The sequence below is a fragment of the Athene cunicularia genome, assembly GCF_003259725.1.
Source record: "Athene cunicularia isolate RWA chromosome 2 unlocalized genomic scaffold, athCun1 chr2_part2, whole genome shotgun sequence".
NCBI classification, from domain to species: domain Eukaryota; kingdom Metazoa; phylum Chordata; class Aves; order Strigiformes; family Strigidae; genus Athene; species Athene cunicularia.
Window position 1 is genome coordinate 549,162 of NW_020799096.1, and position 27,966 is coordinate 577,127.

Sequence of the window (27,966 nt, forward strand, 5' to 3'; positions counted from 1 at the left end):
AAGGCAGGGCAATATGGGGAGCTATTTCCCTTCTGCATTCCCCTCCTCAAAGGAACTGTACATTTATGGATTTCTTGAGGTGAAGACTGTATCACTGTGTTTACTAGATAGTTCTTCCTTATTTTGTGAAGTTTTTTTCCTGAATCTATTTATATCTGTGGTCCACACAGTATCCCGTGGCAATGAGTTCCACAGCCCAGCTCTGCCTTGCATGATGGAGTCTGGCTGCGCACTGTACGGCATGCTTGTCTGAGGGAGTAAAGACCTGAATCAAACGAGTCATATCCCTAAAGTTACCTCTAGTAATCTCCAACACAAGATAATATCAGTTCTTGAGCAATGAGTAATCTCAAAGGTTACCTGAGTATACACAGGCCCTTTTTTCACACTGACAACTCATGGTTAAAGGGCTGTTAAAACAGAGACCAAATGTTGCTCTTGATTTTTTAAGAAACTGAATTTAACTCCATCTTCACATTGACACAACTTCTTTTCATTCAGGGCTGGACACACATAAAATGACCAGTGGTTGACCATATGTTCTAAGAGAAAGGCAGCATTTCTAAATACGATTTCATTAGATACACTTTGGAAAGAGTAATTATGCATGATAATATTAAATACAGCCTAATACTAAATATCAAACAATGTCCTCTGGCCTAATTTGATTCTATCAGGATAAAAACCAATCCCCAAACCCAGGATACTAGAATTCCTACCTTTTGATTAGCTGCACTTACAGTCTCAGGCCAGACAAGTTCTCTGTGTGACTCAGTTTCCTCGATGAAGAGATTGAGAATGAAGCAGTTTCTCACAACAAAAATGTTTTCTAGATAAGGTAATGCTCTTACTTTTGGAAAAGTGCCTGTGTATATTGCTGATGGCAGGTGCTATGTAAGTGCAATGAATTATTTCCTTATGTTTCTCCACTTCCTCCTCTGCAAAGGAGGGAACTTGTCATTCTTCATTTTATTAGCAAATGCAGCTGGGAGCTAAATATGCTGGTGGCTCCAACTGACTGATTTGGTAGTGTTTATGCAAGTAAGCAGCAAGAAACACTAAATCAGAGCATAAACAAATCTTAGGCTAAATGTACAGATGAAAACCTAACATATACTAAAGATTGTAAGTTCCTGAAATTAGTATTCAGTTGGTAAAGATTCCAATTTTATTTTCCGGTTTAATTTTCAAATAATTTCAGTACTAAAGCGTAACTGCAGACAGCACAGGGAAAAAAATACTGAAATGGTTATTTTCCCCAAATTTAGAAACCATCTGTTTTGAAGTTCTGTTTGGCTAAGCAAATTACAGGACTCACAGACCAGCTAAGTAGTTAAACACATACAGAATACCTTTTCTTCAGTGCAGTTGAAAAATGTCTTCAGCTGAGCTGTTTTGCATGGTCCCTCCAATTTATCCCTTCTCAATTCTCTCTGGCATCCGTGTTGCTGGTGAGGGTAACAATCACATCAGGGTGCTCCACAAAGGTTAATGCAGACAATAGCCTGGCAGCATTTGAAGAGTAAGCAAAGAGGACTACCATTTCCCTTGCACTAAAAGGTCAACAACACAGAACCTAATTCACTTCTTTTATACAAGCCCATGGGCAGGTACACGACAGAAAAGCTGGCAAGTTCATCGTCAGTTCTACAATGCCATAGAAAAAATAACAGACAGATTTCAGCACTGCAGGTGAAGTAAACAGAGCACAGAGCAGAGGCTGCTAATGATCTGGGGCTTTTCTTTGGTAGTATCCTGCTTATTTTTTCCTCAGTGAATAGAATAATTTATGTAGAATGAAGACTTAGCCTGTAATTTAATTACCAAGGGTTACTTTTTGCATTGTATGATACACAAAGGGCTGATATTAAAATCAAGCTGCTTCAATAAAAATCCCTTTAAATTAATCTAACTACAAAATGTTGTTACTGTGATTAATAATTAGCAAATGGTAGGTGACAAATCAAACAGAATTATACTGTCATTCAGATTATACAACCTCTTATCCGACCCTGATTTTCTAGGGACATGCTTGTTTGTCTCCTCATTCCCATCAATTTTCAATTATCCAAACATAGTTGTTCTGTCCCAAATGGGTCTTACAATGAGGGTGTACACATTAACTCCTGTGGCTGTCAAATACTGCACTATAAATATCTTATAGACCTTAATGATCTGCAGGGCTCACAAAATTCACAAAGGTTGACTTTAACTTGAGGCAACAGGACACTGGAAAGTTGAGAAGGCAGGAGCTGTAAGAAGCAATGGAAGAATGAAAAGAAATGGCATCTCATCTTCTTTTAATCAGTAGATCTTTCCCACCCAAACCCATCATTCAACAGTGCTCAACTTCCTCATTTGCACTTTCAAGCTCTCTCCTATTAACGCACCTTCCCAGCTGCACTTGTATTCAGGCCCTGAACATCAGCTGGAAGAAGTTTGGTGTTCAGCCTGTTGATATCAACAGCAAAGTTCACCAGCTGCTCAGGTAACAGCTTTGTGGTTATCCTACCCTACAATATTGGCCCTGTATATTCTTTAAAATATTAGTTTAAATTCATATTAGATACATCATCATTTTGTCTACAGGGTCCATCCTTGCTGAGGAGGAAAGTGTTTACAATGGTATATAATGATAAACATATAAAGCCATCATCAATCATTCATCAGTTACAATTACCATTTGCATCCATTTATCTAATCACAGTCTGCAGTAACTGCTGCACTTAAGCAGTTCAAAACCACTTTAAAGATGGAAATGTTGAGGATAACTACTACATAATTACCTTCACATTTTGTAGCACTCTGCTAAGTCATATTTCTGTCCCCTTTCATGTTTAATGTATATTAAATAAAGAGGAATTATTATTTACATACACCCCCACTCACCTACACGCTCACATGTACTGATTGTGACAGTGCAGGTGAGAAATGGCAGAGGAGTCTCATAAACTCTATTTAATGCACAACTTCAGCTGTCTCAGATACTCAGCCTCCTAGTCTATCTCTCCTGTTACCTTAAATACACTGAATTTCACATTGAACTATAAAAAAACCTCACACAACCCCCCTCTCTTTTCCTTCCTCCTTCTCCTCTGCATGATCCCCTGCCAGAAAATTATTTTGTATCTGCCCTGGATGTCAGAATTCATTCTCAGCCCTTCCTTCCCATTTCTCTTTTCCAACCCCACTAATTTGAAGATGCTGAACAGTGGGTCCTGAGCTAGTAACTGCTTAAAGATCAGATAACTTCTAATGTTCAGAAGCTAGACAAAAGAGGACAGACAACAGTTTGTTCTGCAGTGACTACAATAACTTAATTTGCTATATTACACACATTTCTGAGAGTGAAAAGAGTGATATCTGCATGTTATTTCATCCCTTCTGTCTTTTAAAAACATATTATCATATTCAGCTTTCTGCACCAAGATTAACGTTTGTCTGAAGAGCACTCTAAAGATTTGGAGGATATAATTCAAGTCTCTCTTCAATGCCAGTACTGCCATTCCAACCGGTGAACCGTGCAAACACAACCACTACTAAACAGTTTTCTCTAAAGATTGTGCTCAGGTAACTACAGGAGGACGCCTTCCTCTTCTCCCTCACATTTAAACAGAGGGGACAGCTGACAGGGTGGTTTACTGTACCTAATGTTCACAACACAATCTCAGATGGACTTTTTCCTTTTTGGTCCCTTCCCTCCTTTTTCCACCTCTGTGCCTGTCAGGCTGCTGTAGTAGGTCATGTGCTTGCTAGGAAAGTTAGCTGCAGTTGCGTTTCTAGAAATAGTTATATTAAAAAAACCAAACTCAGCAAACCCCCCCAAATATTTAGGTTTCTAAGAGAAAGTTAATAATGGGTGTTGTTGATGAAGCCTAGCCTATGGACATTGCAGATTACAGCTGAAGCGGGTAAGCACACAACCCACCTTCCATTTGGGTATCCTGAGTGACAGAATCAAGTTTCCAAGCAGCAGTAGCTGAGAGTAGGAACTGCACACCAGCACTTCAGCAAGAGCTCAGCCAGGACCCAGGGCCCTTGAACTCTCATCCTTATCCTCCAATTCTGCAGGCATCCAGTAAAAACTTCTAATTCATTCTCTAGCCATGAATGTCAACTGTGCTGTGACAAAAAAGAAACAAACCAACCAAAACACCCCATAAAATGTAGGCACTGCAGGCTGCACAACCTATTCTCTAGATGGCACTGTATGTTAAACAATGATCTTCTCTTTCCACAGTGCAATTTCTGAAGATAATAATCCAGATGCAGCCTCTAACACACACAGAATATGCATTTATGTAAAATCAGGAATCATTCCATAGTATTAACTTTCACCTGTAACACCAGAAGTCATCTCCCAGTTGCATTTAATTATGTTTATCCCCGTAGTAAGTGACTACCAGGCAGGACAGGGTGCACTGTACAGACGCAGTGTAGCAGACAGTCCCTGCTTTAAAGAGTTAAGGAGGAGAAGCGAGAAAGTATACTTCTGAGAGCTAATGATGTGTTCCAGCCCTACTGCTGGATTCCCAGCCTGGCGTGCTACCCACTGAGCCAGCAAGTGGTGCTGTGCCATGATGACTATTAAGTTTTTTGCTGGTGTTTTTTATTTAAAGACTATCTTCATTATTAGTAACTTCTGAAGGATTTGTTGTAAATGGCATCAGAGGCAGTAAACTGCAAAATTGGAAGAGAAATTCAGGAAACACGAGTGCAAAACCAAGACTGACAAACATCTAGGGAATCATTACCGTGGGAAGTTAGGGAATGGCATAAACTGGGAAAAGTGAATTTCACAACATGGAGTAAAATTCTTCTGGGGTGATTTCAGCCGGGACAGTGATGTAATTGTGGAGGCATTAAAAGGAACACAAGCTAATCTAAAGATTCACTGACAATATTTGCTTGAGATATTTGAGATGTAAAATTAATTACCAGCAGGAGTAATTAATCCCACAAATCCAAGACAAGTCTTAAACGATCCAGGTCTGTTCTAGAACTACACTAACATAAACACACAGGGTAACAAAAGGCAGCAGCAAAGAGAAAGTGGCATGCACAAGCTCTGAAGAACCAACCAACCTTCCTACTGTACATTGCAAATGAGCAATATAAATCTCTACATAAGCTCACAACAGAAAGCTGTCTTTCAGAGTATTGCCAGCATTTGTTGATATGCACTTGCCAAAAATCAGTTTGCAGGCTTTTGGAATGTTAAAAAGTAAACACAGCAACCCTTCATATTTTAAAATAAAAGCCAAACAATACTTAATTATTCTAGTACAGAGAAGATTTATGTTGATGTTAGTATTTCACACATTCCAGCCCATAATATGATGTGGAAAATTTTCCCTGTTCCCTAGTGAATGCCTTGCATTGGCTGCATGCATGGTTTTAATGTCGATTGAAAACCTTACTTTACATATGGCAGACAAAACCACAAAAGTGTGTCAAATTTTTAGCACTCTAAAAAAAAATAATTCAGATCCACTGTGGTTGATTCACTCTATCCAGGGTGTTTTGTTCTCTTACAACTATGCAGATATGTACCATATTCTACTGCTTTTGGCTATTTTAACGAAAGCTTTATGATTGTTTAAAAATTCTGGTAGGTATCCAGAAGCCTTTTTTCCAGAATCCTCATATGAAAAATTTACTTGATGTATGGACCTGACAGCTGTATTGGTAGGAAACCACATCTGTTGAACTACAGGTAAGGAAGCCAGATGCGAGAAATATTTGAAAGTCATTTGTCTTACCATCTCTTCATGCTTTGCCCAGACATTCAACAGTAAAATCAGGAGGAATTTATGTAAATTACTACAGCCAACCAGCAATACATAAAAAAAGTGCAGAGCTAGAAAAGGGAGCTTTATAGCGTTGGTGAGTGAGAAGAGATATTCGAACAGGAACCAGCACTGACAGCTAACCCCGGAGACTGAGATTAAAGTCACTACCACCCTATTTTACATACAGAAAAGCCATTTCAGGCATTTTTGAAGGTTATATCCCCCACTGCAAAGTTTGACTTGTAGCAAGTACTTCTGCACGTGTTTAACTTTATCCACTGAATAATCCCTTTATATTCCATGGAACTAGTCACATGTATGAAAATAAGTGAATGCCTACATCTTCTGATGATTTGGGGGCTTAAGTTACACTAGTTCGGTGAAGGAAGGGACAGAGGCACCTCCAGATTAACATACTAATCTGAAAGTCAATCTGCAATTATCCATTAATTCCACAACCTTTGTATTAAGCTCTAATGCTTTCATAAAGCATGAATTCTTCAACATACATTGGATATTCAGACCACAGGGTGGCAAGGTGTGTCTACAAGTGTTTTACAATAAATATTTGGTGATAAATTTGGAATAGGTACTTTATTTGTGTGTACCAAAGCTATTTATAAATTGTGCAGGTCACCTGAAGCTCATCTTGTTAAATCATCTTAAGTCATATAATGAATGTTTCCATGCCGGACACGCTTGACCCAGTTTACATGTGTTTTAGATGATATTTTTAAAATTAAAGCTATTCTGTCCGTTACAGAACAAGAGAATGACATAGATAGGAAAAAGGGAAGGAAAAAGGAATTATTCTTTGAGTGGGAGAGGGGGTGGGCTAAATTTATTGGGATGAAAACTAAGGTTTGACACGTGAAATGAATGGAAGACTGACCATGCTTTAGCTTCAACTGACTAGAGCCAATAGACTACAACAGCAAATCACAGAATTATTATTAAACGATGATTGGAAATATAATACCTGATAAACCCCAGAATGTTAACATTTAAGCTATCATCATCCAATTTCGAAATACCCTGAACAATACTGAATCATTCATGCCACAGCTTTTAATTTTACATTGAGCTTTTAAATCCAGATTCATGATATCAAAGCTCTCTATAACTGTGTTTTGCCTTTTTAATTTTTTTTTTTTTAACTGCTTCAGTGCTTTATAAAATGGAAAAAAAAACCCTGACATTTCTCTTTATAACTTGTTTTTTTTTCCTGGTTTGTTTTTATAAGCAAAACAAACCCTATCTTTCTCTCCAACTCCTCTGCTTTAAATCAAGAAGCAAGCTCCTGATGAGTGTTCACGCAGCTGATTAGAAAATTGTCTTATAAACAGCATCATTAAGTGGCATGCCAATCAGTGGTGATACAGTGGTATTGCTGGTGCCTGTGTAAATTATAGAGTTATGCCCTACGCTTGGGAAACCTAAATGTACAATTCTGAGATTTCTTATTGGCAATTAGATTATAAATGCCGTGTTCTGATGCTTAACAGCATGAGAATATATTATCACATACTGTATCTGCAGAATACAGAAAGGAAACAAAAAAAATCTCTAATTGGAGCAGCCCTTGTGAAGAAGCAGTTATGAAGGAACCCCCAACACTGAAAGCTTATAAAAGAGGAACCTTTTTTAGGTTCTTCAGGAGTGATGCCATAGGAAAGCTATATGGATTGTAAGATCTCTTGATACCCCTTCCACCCCATTTGTTTGGATTTATTATTTGTTTTATGACATGTATTACCACCCACTTAAAATATACCAAAAATATTTGGACTTGTGTGAAAGCTTTCATTAGTTTTGTCAAAAATTTCTTATTAAATACAAGCAAAAGCTTCAAAATGTAGGCAACACAGGAAATTCAGCTAACACATACAGACCTAGACTTGTATTGATACAATGTGACGTGCTGCGTACAGTTTACCTGTTAATAACACCTGGACCCACGTTCACTTGGATACAACACACACGGAAGATGACTCTAAAGAAACTCTAAGGATGCAGAGTCATGGACTTGAGACTTACGGGTTGCCAGAATTAAAGTTTGCTTGTGAAATTTTAATTCAGGTTCTTTAGGTTTCATCCTTTAACGATAGTCACATTAACCAAGCAGGCCAGACTCTTTCAGTAAATAGTATTTTCTTAACCGACACACTTTGAGCCCTGATTCATCATAGGGCTTTCGGCCTTATTTACTGCATAGATTTAAACTGCACTGTATGCATGCATATTGAATTTCTCATGGGCTTCTGTATGTTGCTCACTGCAACAGAAATGATAATGCCAATGCACCTGTTAAACTGTTCCAGAACACAGACACATTAATGTAAAAAGCGGGTATATGAAAAGATGGTACCACAGCTTTCATTTTGGAGTATCCTGTGCTTTACAAGACCAAGGCAGAGCTCTCAGGAATGTCAGGATGCTGATAGCTCAGCTCAAGTGCTAAGAGAAACAAACGGCTAACCAACCTGCACGTAGCTAAAGTACTTGTATAGACGAAAAACTCCAGACAATCAACTGCCTGAAGCACAAGAAAATCCCACTTTTCAGCAGTACTTTATTCCTCCCAGTTTCTGCAGTGGGAGGGGCAAACCTGCACCTTCAACTATGGCTCCAGATTCATTCCTAGAGAATACACCTGGGACACTGAATGATGCCTGTGTCCTGAATCGATAAGCACGATTACATCCCAAACCACAATTTTATTTATCTGTTTCTGATTTTCCCTGATTTCAGAGTCTTGAATTGGGAGCCCTAATAGTGCAAGTCTTCCTTCTTGTTTTGAAATCAAATGTCTAATACCATCTTTTGCTGTTGGATCAATACCCAGGCAGATCCTGGGGACAGGCTGTATCACTTGAGCTGACCCATTTACTGACAGTGGAAGTAGGTTATTATGCCTGGACAGCAGTGGAAAATGAGGGAGATTGCAGAGATATAACAAAACCAAGAATTTTTGGTCTCATTTCAGTGCTTCAAAAGGGAAGATGACAACTGTCTACTTAAAACACCTCTGTTATCCTTTTCTCAATCTCTGTATTCATATCTTCCCACATTTTGATCTTATCTGTCCTTTCTTCTCTCCAAAACATGTTTCTAATCCCAAATGTAATCATCTCACATCCCAGTTTTGCCACTGTCTGTCTTTTTCTTCCCATTCCTGCTGTTGCCCTGACTCCCCTATGTGTATTTACTGCCCAAAAGACACCACAGCTGCTTCTGCAGCAAGACATAAATTAATCTATCAGAAATTTGTATTTTCCAACTCACCTGAAAACAACAGATTTGCTTAGTGGTGTGTAATTAGTATGTATATCTAAAATTAATAGTTCCAGAGCACACTCACTACCGTCAGTCGTTAATGGCTTATTAATTACACATCAGGATGCCATAAACAACTTACAGTCAAAACATAACTTTTAGAAGCATGCAACAGAAGTCAGTGACGACATCCACCAGACTTTCGTCCTCTCCAGAACTTCATATAACAGAAAGGAAAAATCCACCTCTTCTTTTCCACAAACTACTAGAGGCAAAAACTGGGAGAGACCAGTGCCCCCTCAGATACAACGTGCAAAATGTTTACAAAGGGAGCAGCAAATGAAGAATTGAGACACCGTAGAGGGAATAGACAGAAGTGTGTGCCATTAAGGTACAGGAATAGATCACTGCAGAGGAAATAATTTCCCTCAGTTGTCATGTTTTTGGGGAGAAGAGATCAATCATACACACCAGTATATACTTAAAAATAAACAGAACTAAAAGGTCCATAAACAAATTGGAAAGGAGGAGTCAATTCTTAACGGTAACACCTACCTCCTTGAGCACACACACCACACACCACACCAACACCCCACACCCCCCTAAATCTAAATAGCACACTTGTTCATTAACTGAGTCACCACAGACAAACGCATCTCATTTTTTAACTGGGAGACTCTAGACAGACGTGATTGATTTGTCCTCCTACCGGTCCTTGCCCTTTTGTGGTTCTGCAGAGACGTTGGGAACTGGCAATAACTCACCACATGCCTCAGAGAGCTTTCTTGTTTTTGGAAATCTCTCGGCAGTGTGACATTTACATTTATTATGGCTGATTCTGGGCATTTAAATATGAAAACAATTAAAGTATATTTGCAAGGGATATGACAAACGAGCATTTGTACTCTGGCCAATTTTTCACTGACTTTCATTCAAGTACACCATTATGTTTCAGCTTTGCCTCTGCCACTGTCTAAATGAGATGATTTCCCAGTATCCATATGGGCAGGTTGACGGATGAGAATGCCTTTAGGGTTAAATGTCTTTAGTATAAACTCAAAGGTCTCTTTCTTGGACAAATTCTGCCCCCGCACTCACCGATAAAAATTCAGAGGCACTGCTGAAACCCACAGAATTACCCTGGACCTCCACCAATCTAAACGGTAGCTCTCTGTCTCTCTGCAGATCCTTCTCTTCCCCAGAAAGGTGCTTTGTCTTTACAACTCATATCCTTCAGTAGCAGAAGGTTGCTTTTGATTTTCATGTGACTTTAGTATTCTCACCAATCTACTGCCACCAGAGAGATGATGATTATTTGCACCAAAGCCGAGCACCGAAGCAGAGCACCTATTTCCTCATACCTCCAGGTTACATTTCCATTAGCAGGAGGGACTGAAGTAATATGGGATGCAAGGGAAAGAACAGCATTTTACTCTCTTGACAACTCTCTCACCTCTATATTAATAATGAAATTAGTTTCTATAGTTGCAGTGTGCCACGGCAATGTGGCTAGACATAAATAAGTGTCTCCAGTTTACTTTAGGATGGTACTACTTCGGTTGTGGAGAGCCATGTGCTCTGCTCAGAGCTCTGCTGGAGAAGTCTCTCTGAGATTTTTTAATTCTACCCCTTCCTGGCAATTACTGCCTATTACTGCAGTACGGAATATACGCTCCCTTTGTCCCATTAAAGACAACCATCCAGCTGGGCTAAACTTACCACTGGAAGTGGTTTGAGCTAGTTCAGAACCAAGATACTCATATGAATCTTTCCGTAAGTGGAGTCCTACAGCAGTAATGTTGCCCCAACAGTGTGATCTGGAAGAGCGTATCTGTTTATCACCTTAAAGCAGCCTTTCCAAACTGAATGCCAGGACCCTGCTACCTTGCTAAAGAAGAGCTGGAACCAAATCTCCCTCCCACTAATTCCAAGCATTCATTGAAATAAGTGGAAATGGACTGAACATGTGACCTCAAATCCCCATTTTGAGCCCCTTCACAAAGTTTGACTGAGTTTTCAAGCTGCTGTTTAGGAAAAAAAGCAAATACAGCTTTAGGGGCCCAGCACAACTGAGCTCTGTGTTCATCAGTCCTTTAATGTACGCCAAATGGTCTTTTTGGTTCGAAATAATTTCATGCAATGCTAAGCAATGCCCTCATTGTTGCTTTAGCTGACTTGCAGTAAACCAGTGGGATGCCAGGCTGCCACCATCAGAACATCTGCTTTATTGGAAAAGTATTTCAGCAGGCCTTGCCTTGTAATAAATGATGTGACCCTGGAAGGCAGACAGCAGCACTCCTGCAGGCAAATAGCTCACAAAAGGTCAAAACCACCTGAAGCTTTGGGAGAAGCAGCATCCACCCTACCCAGGGTTTTAGAGTTGTAATGAGTAAGGGAAAAAATACATCACTGAAGCTCTCGAGATAGAACCCAGTTGATGGACTGGAAGTCTTCTACCACTGAAGAACATGGGAAGGGAGGGAAGGAGAGAAAAGCAGAAGAAAGGGGAATCCAGCTGTGAAGCTTTTTATTTTGCTACTGAAAACAGAGCTAGTCCTGGGAGCGCTGTTTAGTTTGCCTCAGTCAGAATGAAATGGGGCAGCAAAATGTGCCATATAAACTTCTTCAGCTATGAAACAGGTTACAGAGTGCTTATACAAACAGCTTCACTAGCACACAGATACCTCACCATCTTAATTTACAGCCTTTTCCAGAAGAGTCCCTTACCCTCTGATGTTTTTTAAGGAGTTACTAATTTTCTTTTGTCTTTTAGACTCTGAATTCTCATAAAACATAACCCCCCCCTTGCTTTTGTGATCTTTTTGTTCCATTCACAAGTCAATGTCAACAAAACCCCAATGAAGTAAAACAGTGAAAAAAGCAGTGCAAAAATTTCAATTTACCAGCAATGTAAACATCATCAAAAGATTTTGGATCCTCTTTATCTACCTGTGAAGTTAGTAGTCAGTGGATGCTCTGTTGCTACAGTTAGATAAAGGTCCTGCTCCCATTGTTATTGCTATTGCCTTTTGAAGTGAAATGACAGTGGTGCTCTTTTGGGTGGTAGCATTTTACAGCAATGTAACTTTCTGCCTTAAGATGCAAATTTGCATGAAAATTATCTGGAAAGCACAATCACATACACACTCAGTTTACATATATATATATATATATATATATGCTGGCATTTTCAATACAGGTATGACATAGAGCATATCAAAGGCCATTAGGGATGAAAAGTAAACTAGTTGGCAAGATTATTTTCTACAGTAATTTCCTAGAAAAGTAACCATTTCCTAGAAAAGCCGACCTTACCCTCCCACATGTTCTTCAATGAGTGGTGCAGCTGATTTCTACCTTCATTCTTATTCACCTTTCATGAAAGCACCACTGAGGACCTAATGAAGAATGCTGGGTAATTCTGGCATTATTGGATTTTTTGTTATTTATTTATTAGACATGAGAGTTGTTATCAGCAAGCAGCCAGGTAAGTCAAATCAGATAAAGCATTATCTGATTCCTGAGCTGTAAATCAGATTTTAATAGAGCAAAGATGTGTATCCCTTTGGGAGTGGAAAGAATATGTTTATAATGTGTTCTGAATGTGTGCTACACAATAGCAAGTATGGATAAAAAATATTTTCTCTAATCAATTTTCCACTTTCTTCCTCAAGTTCTTTCACCCATAGAATGAGAACTAAAATAAAGTTCTGTTTGTGCCAAGTGCAAGCAAATAACTGAGATAAGCATGCATAAAAGTATGCATACACATTCCATCCTCACACAAACACACAAAAAATACTGAATTCTGCAATATTAATAATATAATCAAGACATCATTGTTTCTCTGCTGGCAGAATAATTTACAGATTTCAGGTTTATCCAATTCAGCCACTGAAATGAGACCTTTTGTAGCCTACTCTCAACTCCAATACAGCTTCTGTCTTAGGTATTTATCCTTGTCTTTTTCTATTCAGAAACTATGAACTCTCATGACAGCACCTGTAGATTAGACACAGATAACATCTGACTACCCCTTGAAGGCTTTACAAATTTTAATCAGCAGAGTAATCTAGATATGCTCAGACAGAAATTGGTGTTAGACATTAAAAATCTTGATGCAAAGCCAGCTCCTTCTTGTACTGCAGTGTTAGTTGAATTCTGAGTTGCTGGAAATTATTGTTTGTAAAAATGAGGGCTCGCCTCTCACCTAACACATCATTTTTGACTGTTCAGACAGAACTGAAATTCTGGAATTAGTTTACCACTCAGATACTTAAAACAAATATTTTGAGGACTCAAAAATTACTTTTGAAAATCAAAGTTGCTAGGTCATATTCAATTAATACCATAACAAACTGGAGAAAAAGGCCTTTCATGTCATGTTTAGCTTTAAAATTCCATTTCTTTCATGATTTACACATGAAAATGAATTTATAACTAAACCACTTTATTCACTGATGTTTATGAAGGTGTGAGCTCAGAGTGCCATTAACGAATAAACAGGGAAAGCTCTGACACTGACAGCCATCAGCAGCAATCCTGACATCCATGTCACACTTCAGTATCTTTTTATTCCTTTTTCTTCCCAGGTGAGCCTTTGCTTCTCCATCACAATTTACAGGAGGGCTAACATTTTTAAAAGTAACTGCAAAACTATACGCAGCACAAAAGTTATTAAAACAAAAGCTAATATCAAACTAGGTTACCTGAATATAAGGGCTTTTTATTAGGGAAAAAAATCCAACCAAGTCACAACTAACCACATGCTGTATTTGAGATACTGGTTTCCCTTTTGGGGGATGCAACTAATACAATGTAATTTGTTTTATCAGCATCTGAACAATAACCTGTTTCAAAATCTGTATCTGAATGAGTAAAGGTTAGCTCTAGTCATCTGGGCACAAGAGCAATTTCAGGTTGTAATGACTTAGGTGTCTCAGATAGATTAAACATCTTCAAGGAAGACCAGATCATTTTTGGGTTTTTTATATATCTGTGATGGTAATGCAGAAAAATAAATGAAGGAACTACGGCCTGTGAGAAACATGAATAGTGGGACTGAAAGTGTAGCCTGTAATGGGGTGCAGTGTACACATCTCTAAGGGAAACACTAAAAGGACTGAGGTTTCCCCTTGGAAACAGACATCAACAAAGACTGGGAGAAGCAGATACGGTGGTGTCATGTTAACGTGAAACAAGTAGGAAACAGTCACCTTTTTGTCCCCCAGAAAAAGAAAAAAAAAAAAAAGACTGAATTAAGTGTAATAAAAATCCCCATAGTTTCATATCTAGCTATGCCTCTAAGTAACCTGAAGAAGTTTATTAGAGCACAACTAGAATAATAACAATAAACATTGAAGAAACTGGTATCTCAACCCAATCCTAGATACAAATTTACTATTTGTTACCATTGCACCTCCCACCGCATCACCCTCCAGCTGGCACAGTTAGACTTGCAACCCCTTTCTCCTTACCTTCTGCAGATCAGGCAATCATAATTCAGTAGTAACAAAGCCATGTCATTTATGGGAGCAGACAGACCAACTTTAAAATTAGCATCTTTCTAAAGAGGACTTTGTAAATCTGATGAAATTTATGTTATTAAAGTAAAAAAAATTCTGATGTATCTGAAAAATAACTTTTTTAACTAAGCATCAAAACCACAAGAAAGGACTGCAACCTCACAACATCTACCACATTTTCATCCACACAGTAGCCTTTTGCCAAGTGACCCAGGCATCAGAGATGCTCCCTTCGTTAACATGAGGCTGGTTTTAAGCTTCTTTCACTTCACTCTGGAGGGCAGAACATTTACTGAGAAATGGGTAGTCCCTCAGTGCAATGAGCCACAAAATTCACTGCACAACCGGAGATGAGCAGATAAGATTCACTACCTTGTCAACTGTACTTATCAGTAGAAATGAAAATATTTGACTCTTTTTTCAAATTGAGAACATCCCTTATACAATACATTCACCTCTTACAATCCAGTTTAAAAGGACAAAGACATCACTAGCCAGACAGCACTTTACCTGGAAAGTCTCTCACATCCTGAAATTAATGTCACATTTATATCTTCTATCATCAGTGCCTACCACCTCCTTAACTGCACATGTTCAAACTCTCAGTGGAACAAGACCCTCCCTAGAGGAGCACATGTGCTGCTAGCTGGCACAGCGGGACAACCTCAGATTAATTATTAGCCAGCGAAAGCACTACACTGCAAACTGTGAGAACCATGTGCCCTTTCTGTGTGGGATGGTGCTAAAGTCTGGCAGTGTAAATCAGACTGCAAGACCAGAGCCTCTCAATTACTGCTTTGCTTCCCTTAAGTTTTAATGAATCATTAACTAAAATATCCTGCCATTTTCCTGAGTGAATACATCCTGCAGGACTCAGTGTGAGAGGAGGGGGCAGGAGGATGAAGATTGTTTCAATTTTGGGGGGTCAAGAAACCTTTCTCTACAGACAAATGTCCCTGTTCTAGATCAAATGCACCTTTTCCCACTTTAAAATAAGAGAAAGATCTATTCATTCAGAGTTGACAAACAGACAATAAATGCAAAGCAGTTCAGGAGAAGTGAGGTAGCTTTAATAATCTATATCACATTACTATTTGTCTGTTCTAACTTTATGGCTTATAACTAGGAGTTTAGGCACTCGCAGCTTCCCCTCCCTGGAGGCCAATGTATCAAGATGGTAATGTATCATGACCTCAACAAATGTTCTATTTAAACAGCACAATGACTCCCAAATGCAAAACACGTTTCTGCCTGCGATATCTAAGGTTTAAATATATTTATCTTCTTTTTTTTAAAAAAAAAACAACAAAAAAAAACCCAAACCAAAAAACCCAACACCTCATTTCTAGAAAAAAATGGCTGGCAGGGATTCAATGCCGTGTTCCACCTTCGAACACGTAAGGCCTTTCAACACTGGTGAGGCTGGTGCAAATGTGCAGTTAGGATAACGTCAAACCCACCATCCCAGAGGCGCCTGACTTACTGAGGTTCCACCTGAGGCCCGTGGTGGTCACGCTCTCGCAGGAGTTCCCGATGGGGATGAGGCCACACCAGGCGCCTTCCAGTCCCGTGTCCACACGCAGCTTGTGCTTGCCCTGCAAGACAGAAGGGCCTCTGGAGTCAGTGCTCGCCAGGGACCCCAACGGCATTTGCCAACAGACCTCGCAACTGAAATAGAAAGTTCTTAGATGGAGACAGGTCCAGAATGTTCCCCAAAGGCTCAGGAATATTTGGCTGCAGGAATTCAGGCCATTGATGTGTACAGAGGGAAGAGAGATGTGTGCTTAGGTTCCAGACCACAGAGCTTTCAAAAAGTTTGTTTCTGGGCTTTTCTCAGCAGAAACTGGCTTTCCTCATTTTTCCTGGTGTTTTTTGAAGAGGCAGTTCTGTCAAAGCTAGGCTGTTTCTTCCTGTGAAATGAAGGCATCCTGAACCATTCATTCTTTTTTTTTTTTTCCTCATCTAAACATCTGTGTTTCATTCCCTAAACAATGCTAGTCAAAGCACCACTGAAACTCCTTCATTATTTTGACAACATCTGTAAAATTTCATGTACTTCTCCAGGCATGTACTCTTCACAGAAGGAAGAATATGTGCAGAAACTTAGCTAAGTCCTAGAGAAATTAACTTAAATATTTAGAGTAACATGCTTACTAAGAACAACAAAGTGAAATTAAAACATTTTTTGTACATCTAAGATAAATTAATTTTGTAACTATCAAGTTCATGGGATGCAAGAGAAGCAGCAGCTATTAACAATGATGGTTTTGTGACCAAGCTCTTAAATAGTGCTTATAGACCCTGTATGAATACCTTGCCAGGTATCAGCATATCAACACTTGCAAGGAAGAGCAGATCATGGAAATCCTTTACAGAATGAAAAAATTTTAAAAAGCTGAATGTTAAGAGTTCTGGTACAATTTGTGTTCTAAGAAACTAAGGAAGTGTTTCTGAAAACTAGCTAAAAGAAAACAGGAAATGCAAACCAGGAACAAGATCAGTGGAGAAATCATCCTCTGGTCTCTTCCACAAAGGTAATTTATTTTTTCAAACAATCATGGGCTTTATCTGGGGGAAGGTTAGGATTCTTTGAAATAGAGGTTTCTTTGGGGATCGATTTTATTCTCTTGTGGATGCACAGGCAAGCTAAACCCTTGAGCATGTCTTTTACACACAAATTCTTCATCACTATAAAAATCAAATCAGTTATGCCTACTTACTAATCTACCAAAATAAAATAACTCCCTGAAACCAATGAGTATTCAGCGAGTACTTCATTAAACAAGAATCCAAGGTTTTATAACAAAAGAAAAAAGAACAGTTGAATCATAAAACTCATGTAAATGTCCTGAGCAGCAAAAATATTCTCATAAATTTTCTTTTGGGGAACGTATTAATGCTTTTTTCTTATGTCCTGGCCTCTCGTATGCTTATTCCAAATGCCCTTGCAAATACAAAGTCTCTAGTTAGAAAGCCAAAACTGGAGGCAGAGTATCTTATTGCTGAGATGTTGATGTCTGAGGCATTCGACAGCTTCTCCTGTTAATGCCAAATGCGTTATGAAGAAACAACTTCAATACATGTCATGCTCTCAGTTAACAAATGAACCTTGGAAAAGCTGTCAATTAGAGAATATCAGATTGCATAGTTTAAGCCTGTTTGATTGTTTGCAGAGCAACAAGAAAACCAATCCAATATCATCTATCTTCTCAGGGTGTCCAGCTTCATGTGGTGATGAGCCGTGTATTTCTACAGTGGTTGTGAACGCTTGCCTGCCAAATTCAGAGGTGTAACAAATTCAGGCTTCATAACCTTTTAGCTATGCAATATGCCATTCTACTTCTCTCTCACAGTACAGGAGGAGGAGGAAAGGGAGAAGGGAGGTACAAGCACAGGCTCTCTCGTTATGCAAAGGCAGATATTGTCTACAATTAAGCTGATGATGAAGGAGAGAACGAAGGGGTGAGACTGTCTATTCCCAATAAATGTACATATTGCTGCTCAGAGCTACTTGAGGAGAGGAGCAAACTCACTACGTTTATCTAATAGAAAAAGAATATGAAAAAGTGAGGTAAAAGTAGCTGGCCTGACAGAGAACATGATAAAGTCTTGTATTCTCAAAACCCATGTCTACTTACTATTAGGTTTCCATTCTCATTTTATGACATTCTGTCCCAGCTTACAGATAGGGTTCCAATTCAATAGAAATCTATGCAGAAAGCTGTCTTTCTGTGCTCATGAAATAAATCAAAGAAACAAAAGATGCCATTACCAGAGACTTGCCAATATCCAGGATTTTATCAAGACGCTTTCAATGTCTGATACTTCCCTGAAATCCTAGTTCACATGTCCCAGTGATTATGTGAGAATCTCAACTTTCTTCCTTAAAAGAACATTTTCTAGCCCTCAGCTGTTAAGAGAAATTTCAAACTAGGAGCTTGAAGGGCTAAACCCAAGGCACCATGTAAACAGGAATAGAAATATTAAAATGCAAATTATTTTTTAGGAAACCTCTCAACTGTTAAGCCCAACTCATGGCTTAGGGATTCATTCTATGATATTACACAAGACAGTTTTTAATACTTTAAATAAATCAGTAAGGCATCTTAATATTATTGGGGGCAGAAAAGGGAAATGATTGTTAGGAAAAAACAAACAACCCCCCCCCAAATAACACACTAATTTTTGCCAAAAAATATTAATCAGCCAATGCATTTGTACAGTAAGTGTCTAAATTCAAAGCACTGTGAGTCTGTCATGGGGGGAATTAGGTATCCAAGTTTATCTCAAAATTTTGAGTACAGATCTTTCAACCAAGCAAGACGGAACTGCTATTTGCAGAAGGAAGGGAGGATCAGAGCTCATAATTTTCAAATACAAGTAATAATTTGTTCTATTTAAGTCTCTGTGATTAAAGGAACAATTATATCCTGGCACTTAACATACTAACTGCTTTCAGTTTCTGTAGAACTCAAAGTTCCAAAATCAGGATTAAAAAGAAAACCAAAGTCTGACTAAATAAATCCCTCCTTCTTAAGTTGTTTGTCTCTCTAAGAGGTAAGTGAAATATTTTCACACTTAAGAATCAAATATTACCACGTTTGAATGATACTGGTGATAAAATAATGGCAAATAATACAGCTGCATTGATTTTTATCTTATTAAGTCAGTTTTGAAAAACATTGATCAATCTTCAGCATTGATTTTTTTTCTTCATTTTGTCTCTGATGCTGGGAAATAAGATCAATTTCTAAGTTCAGCAATAAGAAGAAAATGTCAGAAGATATTTTTAAGAACACTTCATCCATATAGGTTAAACTTTCCCTTTTGATTCTAATGTCTTGTGTTATAAGAAAGCATTTAAGCAGTAGTGGGTAAATATAAACCCATTCCAACAATGTTTTTGCTGAGGAAAGACCTGAAGACATAGTTGTTCTCTGTCACATCTCCTAACTCAAAGGTACAGCACTCTGATTGCCAGGAACTCATCTACCTAACCATATTCAAGGCTGTAAGATGCTAAAATCCTTAGTCAAAAATTTGCAAGCTAAAAAGCATTATGAACAAGACAAAAGCTGATATGCCTGCACAGGCAATTCATAAAAGTATAGAGTAATTTACTTCTCCAAGTGCTTCCTAGACCAACTTGAATAAATGTATTGCAGTAAATGTATACTCTAAAATAGATATCAAGCGTCAAAATGTTATGAAAGAGAGAGAGAGAATGGGGACTGATCTTCAGCGCTGCATTCTGATGGGATCTTGGAGGAGTGAAACCTGGACACAGAGGAGAGGCACGAAGCCAGTTAACAAGATGCTGGGAAAGAATAAGGAATTAAAATCAAGCTTTAAAAAAACAAATGAAGAAAGATATAATAAACAGATCTTGGAAACTGCTGAAGCACTAGGATGTATGAAAGGTAGATGGGGAGGGAAAAGGAATGAGTTATATGATTAGAGGACAAAGCAACCTCATTCTAATTTTCAGGCTGCCCTGACAGTTTGTCTATTAGAAATAAATCTACTGAATTACTTAACTCCTAGAAGCTACTGATTTTCTAAAAGGTATACTTTCACCTGTGCTCGCTGTGAGATCTGGGACTACAAAGAAATAGGATTTCTTCAGATCTGGCCAACTGCTCTACAATACCTCCTCTACTAGCTAGATCTTGTTTTCCATAATCTTTTACTAAACCATCTTTTTCTATCAGCTTTATTTCAATGATTACTCCATAGATGGCAGCACACACTTGAAAACAACAGCAGCAGCAAAAGACTAAATACAGATGTCATAGTGTTACCCAAGGAAAAGGCAAAAACCACAGTCTGTTTTAGTACATAAACATCTGGGTGCAGAAAATGGCACATAGATAAAAAAGACTCGTGGAATGGGTGGGAGTCAATATGGTCACCAAAGACTGCAGCAGAGTGGAGGAGAAAAGCAGCAAGGATGAAACCAAGGTGAGAACATTTATGTTTAAAATCAAATATGACTGGTAATAAAGTAAAGCAGAGTTCCAGAAATATTTCTACTAATCATTAGCTGTGTAAGAGCTTGACTATAACAATAACAAAAGCTTTTAGGTTGAGATTCTGAGCATGATAAATACAGTCAAATTTTTTAAAAATATGTATTTAAGAAGAGTTTTTTGTTATAACCCTAAAATATCATCAATTGTCTTTTCAAGCAAATATACATAGTGCCAAGTGGCTGTTCCATGAATGCTATTCAAAGAATATTATCTGAGCCAACCAGGCTTTTTGTTGCTGCTGAAAATAAAAGTATCCACAGTTCCAGTGAAAACTCAGAAGTCTCAAAGCTCTTGTATATCATATCAATGACTGCTTAAATTCATATGGAAAAAACAGAAAATTTATTATATTCAAAACCGTTGGACCCAATCCTGCCGATCCTTCTTATCAAATGTTAGTGCTCCTGTACTGAAATGGATAGACTTCTGTATATCAGTTATTTGCCAGTCAGAGCCTCACCAAGTCTACCCTTCAAGAGGAGCACTTCATAAAATGACTACTCTATAGTGAATAAAATCCCAGGCAGTAGAGAGAGAATAAATTATAATCATTATTAGACCCAATTAATGAACACATCTGCTTCAAACCTATTTATGACAAGGGTATAGAAAGAAATCCCTGTGGAGGTAAGTGCCACTAAAATGCAAAGATTTACTATAGCCTGAGGTTATACATTTAAGTGGTTGCTACTGTATATCTAATGTACAAATTATCCACAAAGAGTAAATGATCCCAGAGTTTCACACATTCGCTCATGAACTTTTTCTACAGGCCTAGTAAAACCTGTCTGTTAGTACACTTCTCATGGAATATCGATGACATGTTTTACTGAGCACAGTAGGTACGTCCCTTGTTTGCCCATCACCTGTTGCAGCATGAGCAAGTAAAACAACTTTTAATCATCTTCTGCAGTCAAGCCTATACGACTGACAAGAAAATAGTGATCACAGGTGAAAAAATGTGAAAGAATTTCTCTCTGGAGACTGCAAGCAGCTAAAACTGCCAGCAGCATAGACACTGCTAACATGCATACAAATGAAGTGAAGAAAATATTTTATCAAGCAAATAAGATATCTGGAAATACAAAAGCCACTTAAAAAGGGAGTTTGGGTTGTTTAATTTCTTTTCACAGACATACCTTAAAGATTGACAAATGCCATACATACTAATTCTTTTTCTACTCTGAATATTACCCTAAAGAAAAACTCATCTGTTGAAACTTCCCTCTTGCAAATGAAATTCCACAACATTTTCTTCAGCCTACCATAAATCAATCTAAAATACACCACAAATGCAGCATGAAACTATGATAATCAAGAACTGGCTAGTCTTTCTCTAAATTCAAGCAGGTCTCACACTGGCCCAGCCTGACATTTTATCCTTGAACTTGTGCATTTGATGCCCTATCCTCAGCAGGCCCATCACTATAGGTTTAATTAGCATTTTTAGTGATGCCTTAAAAAAATCAGAACCATTTTCTTTATATCCATTTATGGGACTACAGGGTATAATGGATCGCAGATAAGAGTGAAAAGTAGGCAAGCTGCTGAAGATTTCATATTTCCTATATAATTATTATGCAATGTTGCAGTTAAACTGTCAATCTAGAGGGGCCTTTATTAGGGGCACTAATATTCTATAATTCCTAAGTGATGAAAATCACAGCATAATCTTCCTCACCATCCACCAGTTCTTCGTAATACATTTATTGTCACTGCTCGTTCTTTTTTGTGCATTTCTACAGGGGAAGAGTGCAGAGGATCTCTTCTACCTAGACCACATTCTCATTTTCCTTAGTATTAGAGAAGCATGGGACTTAATTTAAAAGACAGGATATTGTTCACCTAACTTGTGGCAAGAAACAATTCCTTCTTCATAGCACTGAATTACTAAGTATTGCTGGAAGGCACCTTTATGTTATGTAAGAATACACTGAAGTTTTGTGCAAGTATATAGTGCTAGAGGCTTTTTTGTTTTGTTGTTTGAAAGTGCTTAGGCTCTGTTTCTATACAAGGAAAGAAGTATGGTTACCATGCCTAACTCATATCAGTGTTTACTTACATATGCTATACAACAATATTTCATATTTTCTTTTCTTGTCGCAGCCGCTCTGATCATGCTGCTTTCTCTATACAACTTGCCTTCTCTTCCCTATTACAGCTAATCTGTCTTCCCTTTCGCATAGTTCTAGTCCACCCAGTGATGGAGCCTATCATGTCCTATTTAGTGGGAAGAGATTAATTGCTTTTTTAATGTGTTATACAATGAAGCAAATCATGAGTCCACAAATTCTCTTCTATACCTCCATCCTTTTAGCAGAACTGGCTTTGTAATGGGGGATTTCATGCTAGGACTAGGGGCTTTATAAAAGCCTGGCCTCTATAATTTCTTCAGTACAAACAAACTGATGGACAGACTTCTTTGTACTGAGTGGGGGAATCTCACAAACAGTCTTTTCTCCCTTCCATTTCTGTTACTTTCACAGAATCACACAGAATCATCTTGGTTGGAAAAGACCTTGAAGATCATCCAGTCCAACCATTAACCTCACACTGATCGTTCCCAACTCCACCAGATCCCTCAGCGCTGGGTCAACCCGACTCTTAAACCCCTCCAGGGATGGGGACTCCACCCCTGCCCTGGGCAGCCCATTCCAACGCCCAACAACCCCTTCTGCAAAGAAATGCTTCCTAATAGCCAGTCTAACCCTGCCCTGGTGCAGCTTGAGGCCATTCCCTCTTGTCCTGTCGCTTGTTCCTTGGTTCAAGAGACTCATCCCCAGCTCTCTGCACCCTCCTTTCAGGGAGCTGTAGAGGGCGATGAGGTCTCCCCTTAGCCTCCTCCAGACTAAACCCCCCAGTTCCCTCAGCCGCTCCCCATCAGACCTGTGCTCCAGACCCTGCCCCAGCTCCGTTGCCCTTCTCTGGACACGCTCGAGTCATTCAATGTCCTTTTTGTAGTGAGGGGCCCAAAACTGAACCCACTCATCGAGGTGCGGCCTCACCAGTGCCGAGTACAGGGGTCAGATCCCTTCCCTGTCCCTGCTGGCCACGCTAGTGCTGACACAAGCCAGGATGCCATTGGCCTTCTTGGCCCCCTGGGCACACTGCTGGCTCCTGTTCAGCCGGCTGTCAATCCACACCCACAGGTCCCTCTCTGACTGGCAGCTCTCCAGCCCCTCCTCCCACATACCTCTAGTTAAGAGAGGCTTGAAGTAGTGAAAAATGAACTTCTGAGACAATTTTCAACACCTTGTTCTCTGTTACAGGAAGGAATAATTTGTTGTTGTAAAGATATTAATTGACCTAGGATAAGACACTATATCTGTTTTCAGGAGACAGGGAATTAGTTTCTTCTTTATAACAGTAGGCCTTGAAGAAGTGTTATGTCCGAGACCTTGTGCTAGCAATGATTGACTGCTTCTCTCTACACCTGTAAAAACCTGTTGCTCAGGTCAGGAAGAACAAATATAATTAAAGCAACTTCAAGCTAGCCATTCAAACATATTTTTTTCTCCTATTTTTTCCACCTTCTTCCCATTTTCTTCTATAGCTAAGTAGTCATCCACATAAACTAGAGTACTGAACTCCATTTTCCCTCCTTTATGAACCACACTTGGATAGGCACATGATGTTTATTTGCAACAGCCTTTTTATAATGGATATAGCTTCAGTTCCCTTGCATTTCAGTGGGAACTGCTCCCACATCATCAGTGTCATCAGTGACAGATCTGGTCCTCGGAATACAGAGGAATATTCACAAGCACACTAAAATAATTCAAAGCAGGCCAACCTGAGTCCTAAATATTTGACAGTGATTTCTTACCATAAACACAACATAAATACAGTCAGCCTGGCATCTTTCCCCACAAGACTTTGAAACTCTGAAAGTTGAAAGCATCTTTCCAGTACTCCATTTCTCTTCACAGTGATAACTGTGAGGAAGCATCCCAAAAAGAATTACACCAGTATATTTAAAATACCACCAAAAGGTAGAAGAAATTGTATTGTGTAGCAGACAATGAAAGAACACAATCCCCATGTGGCATTTACCTTCTGTCTTCCTCAGACCAATGTGGAGGACCTCTTATATTCCCCAAATGGGTATACAAAATTATGAACATGCTGATAGCATATTCAGCATTAGCATGACATGGTTGATTTTAAAATTTTTGCTGTAATGAGTGTCCTGGTTTTGGCTGCCATAATCTTCTTTACGCAGCTGGTACAATGCTGGTTTTTGGATTTAGTGTTGGGGGGTAATGCTGGTAATACACTGATGTTTTAGTTGTTGCTAAGTAGCCCTTAAGTTAATGATTTTTCTGTTTCCCATGCTTTGCCAGTGAGGAGGTGTACCAGAAGCTGGGAGGGAGCATAGCCAGGAGAGCTGACCCCAACTAGCCAAAGAGCTATTCTATACCACAGAGCGTCATACTCAGTGCATAACCTGGGGGAGTTGGCTGGATGGGGTGGATCGCTGTGGGGACTGTCTGGGTATCAGTCAGCGGATGCTGAGCAATTGCATTGTGCATCATTTGCGTTTTTTTTCCTCCATTTTTATTTCTCCCTCTTTTTGTTATATCCTTTTTCATTACAATTATTATTATTAATTCATATTGTCAATTTATTTTAGATATTAAACTGTCCTTATCTCAACCTATGAGTTTTATTTGTCTTTCAGATTCTCCTCCCCATCCCACTGGGCTGGAGGCATGGGGGAATGGCTGCATGTTGCTTAGCTGCTGGCTGTGCCTAAACGATGACAATGTGAAATAAGGGCAGCAGAGTTGCTACCCTGGATTTAAAGGGAGAAAAATTTAAGCTACTCAGGGAGCTAGTTAGCAGCGTCTCCTGAAAATCTGCTTTTGAAGGCTCAGGGATCCACAAGTGCTGGCCAGTCTTTCAGAACCACCTTTTAAAAGCACAGGAGCAGGCAATCCCATTGTGTTGGAAGCCAAGCAAGCAGGGCAGAAGACCAGCTTGGCTGAACAGGGAAATCTGCTTGGAACTCAGGAGGGAAAAGAAATCGTATGATCTCTGGAAGGGAGGTCAGGCTTTGCAGAAAGGTTACAGAGCTGTGGTTTGCTTATGCAGGGAGAAGACACACAGGGTCAAAGTTCAGCTAGAGCTCAAACTGGCCAGTGTTGAGTCTGACAAGATGACAGGCTTTTTTAAGTATCTTAACAGCAAGAAGAGGTCCAAAGAAAACACCGGACAAATACTCACTGAAAATGATCACCTGACAAATAGAGATGCAAAAAAAAAAAAGCAGAGCCATTAAATTTTTTTTGGCCTCAGTCTTTAATATTGATAGACCTTGGGCTGCCTGGGCATCTGAGTTGGAGGATCACAACTGCAGGAACAGTGATTTTCCATTCATGGGCACTGACACTGTAAGGCACCAGCTGTATCAGCTGAATGCTCATAAGTCCATGATTCATCCCAGAGTGCAGAAGGAGCTGGTGGAGGTTACAGCAGAATCCCTCTCAATCATCTACCAAAGGCCTTGGGACTCTGGGGAGGTCCCTGATGGCAGGAAGACAGCCAGTGCTGTTCCAATTTACATGAAAGGCTTGAGTGGAGCCCCAGGAAAGTATAGACCTGTTGGTCTGGAAAACCTGTTAGACCTGGAAGAATTATCATCATGCTGGGTGCTATGCAAATGAAAGGCATTTGAAGGACAATACAATCATCAGGCACAGTCAACATGTGTTCACAGATGGCAAGTCCTGTTTGATTAATTTGATATACTATGATACAGTCACCTGCCTGGGTTGGTGAAGGTAAGTAGCGGGATGTAGTTTTTCTGGATTTTAGTATGGCTTTTGATACTGTCTCTCCCAGCATCCCTCTGGACAAGTTGTCCAGCTGTGAGATAAGCAGGGTCATGGTGAGCTGGGTGAAGAACTGGCTGAAGGGCAGGGATCAAAGTGTTGAAGTGAATGGGGCTACATCTGGCTGGTGACCAGTCACCAGCACTGTTCTTCAGGGCTCAATTCTAGGCCACTTCTGTTATTGATAAATAATTTTATCAATGACCTGGAGGCAGGAACTGAATGCACGATTAGTGAGTTTGCTGGTGATACTAAACTGGGAGGCGCTGTTGACTCTCTTGAGGGACAAGAGGCCTTGCAGAGGGGTCTCGATAAACTGGAGCATTGAGCAATCATCAGTGTCATGAATCTGAACAAGAACAAATGCCAGATTCTGCACTTGGGACAGAGTAACACCCAAGTCTAAATTGGGAGAGTGGCTGGAGAGCAGCCCCACAGGAAGGGTGGTACTAGTTGGGTGCTGGTTGACAGGAGGCTCGTAGGTGTCAGCAGTGTGTGCCCTGGCAGCCAAGAGGGCAAACCACATCCTGGGTGCATCAAACACAACAAAACAGCTGCTTAAAATAGGTGATTATTCTGCTGTGTTAAGTCCTGCTGGGGCCTCACGTTGAGCAATGTGTGCGCCTCTGGGTCCTACTATTTAAAAAAGATGTGAAGGTACTTGACTGTGTCCAGAGGCGGGCACCAGAGCTGGTGAAGGGTCTGCAGACATGTCCTGTGAGGAGTGGCTGAGGGCTCTGGGTTTGTCTGCTTTGGAGAGGAGGAGGCTGAGGGGCGACCTCACCGCTCTCTGCAGCTTCCTGGGGAGGGGAAGGGCAGAGGGAGGTGCTGAGCTCTTCTCCCTGGTACCCAGCGCCAGGACGCGTGGGAATGGCTCAGAGCTGTGTTGCCGGGGGAGGTTTAGACTTGACATGAGGAAACTTTTCTTTACCGGGAGGGTGGTCAAACCCTGGAACAGGCTTCCTGGAGATGTGATTGATGTTCCATGTCTGTCAGTGTTTGAGAGGCATTTGGACAATGCCCTTAATACCATGCTGTAACTTTGGGTAGCACTGAAGCGGTCAGGCAGTTGTACTGGATAGACGCTGTAAGTCCCTTCCAGCTGAACTATTCTAGTCTAGTCTAGTGAATTCTTCTTCCTACCTCCCCCTTGCCCTGCCACTACCTGCTGAGGAACTCCCCGATGACATTTCTCCCCAGCCCTGCACTAGCAGAAAGCCCTGAATACCCGTAGCCATGTCCCACCCTAGGCACTGGCTCTGTCACGCTGTGGGAGGGAGGCCTGCACCTTCCGATGGGGGTGAGAGCTGTGGATCGTCTCGTGGGCATCTGACCATATAAACAAATTTTTAAAAAGCAAGTGTGAAGTGCAATTTTTGGAAGTTTTCTGTGTTCATCCAGTTTCACTGGGTTCCCTCAGGAGGGTAAAACCCCTCATCTCTGACCCTAGCGAGGCTCAAAGGTGAAGCCCTCAGTCTGAAGCAGGACGTGCTCCTCAACTAAATGG

General features: G+C 39.8%; 1 protein-coding gene across 1 annotated transcript in view; it reads right to left on the reverse strand.

Moving 5' to 3' along the window:
• The window catches only part of TPK1 (thiamin pyrophosphokinase 1), a 258,586-nt gene that overhangs the window by 47,670 nt on the left and 182,950 nt on the right, over positions 1 to 27,966 (reverse strand). The window contains exon 7 of the mRNA XM_026843811.1: positions 16,077 to 16,188. Within this exon, the coding sequence (XP_026699612.1) occupies positions 16,077 to 16,188 (112 nt within the window). The remainder of the gene's footprint in view (positions 1 to 16,076; positions 16,189 to 27,966) is intronic.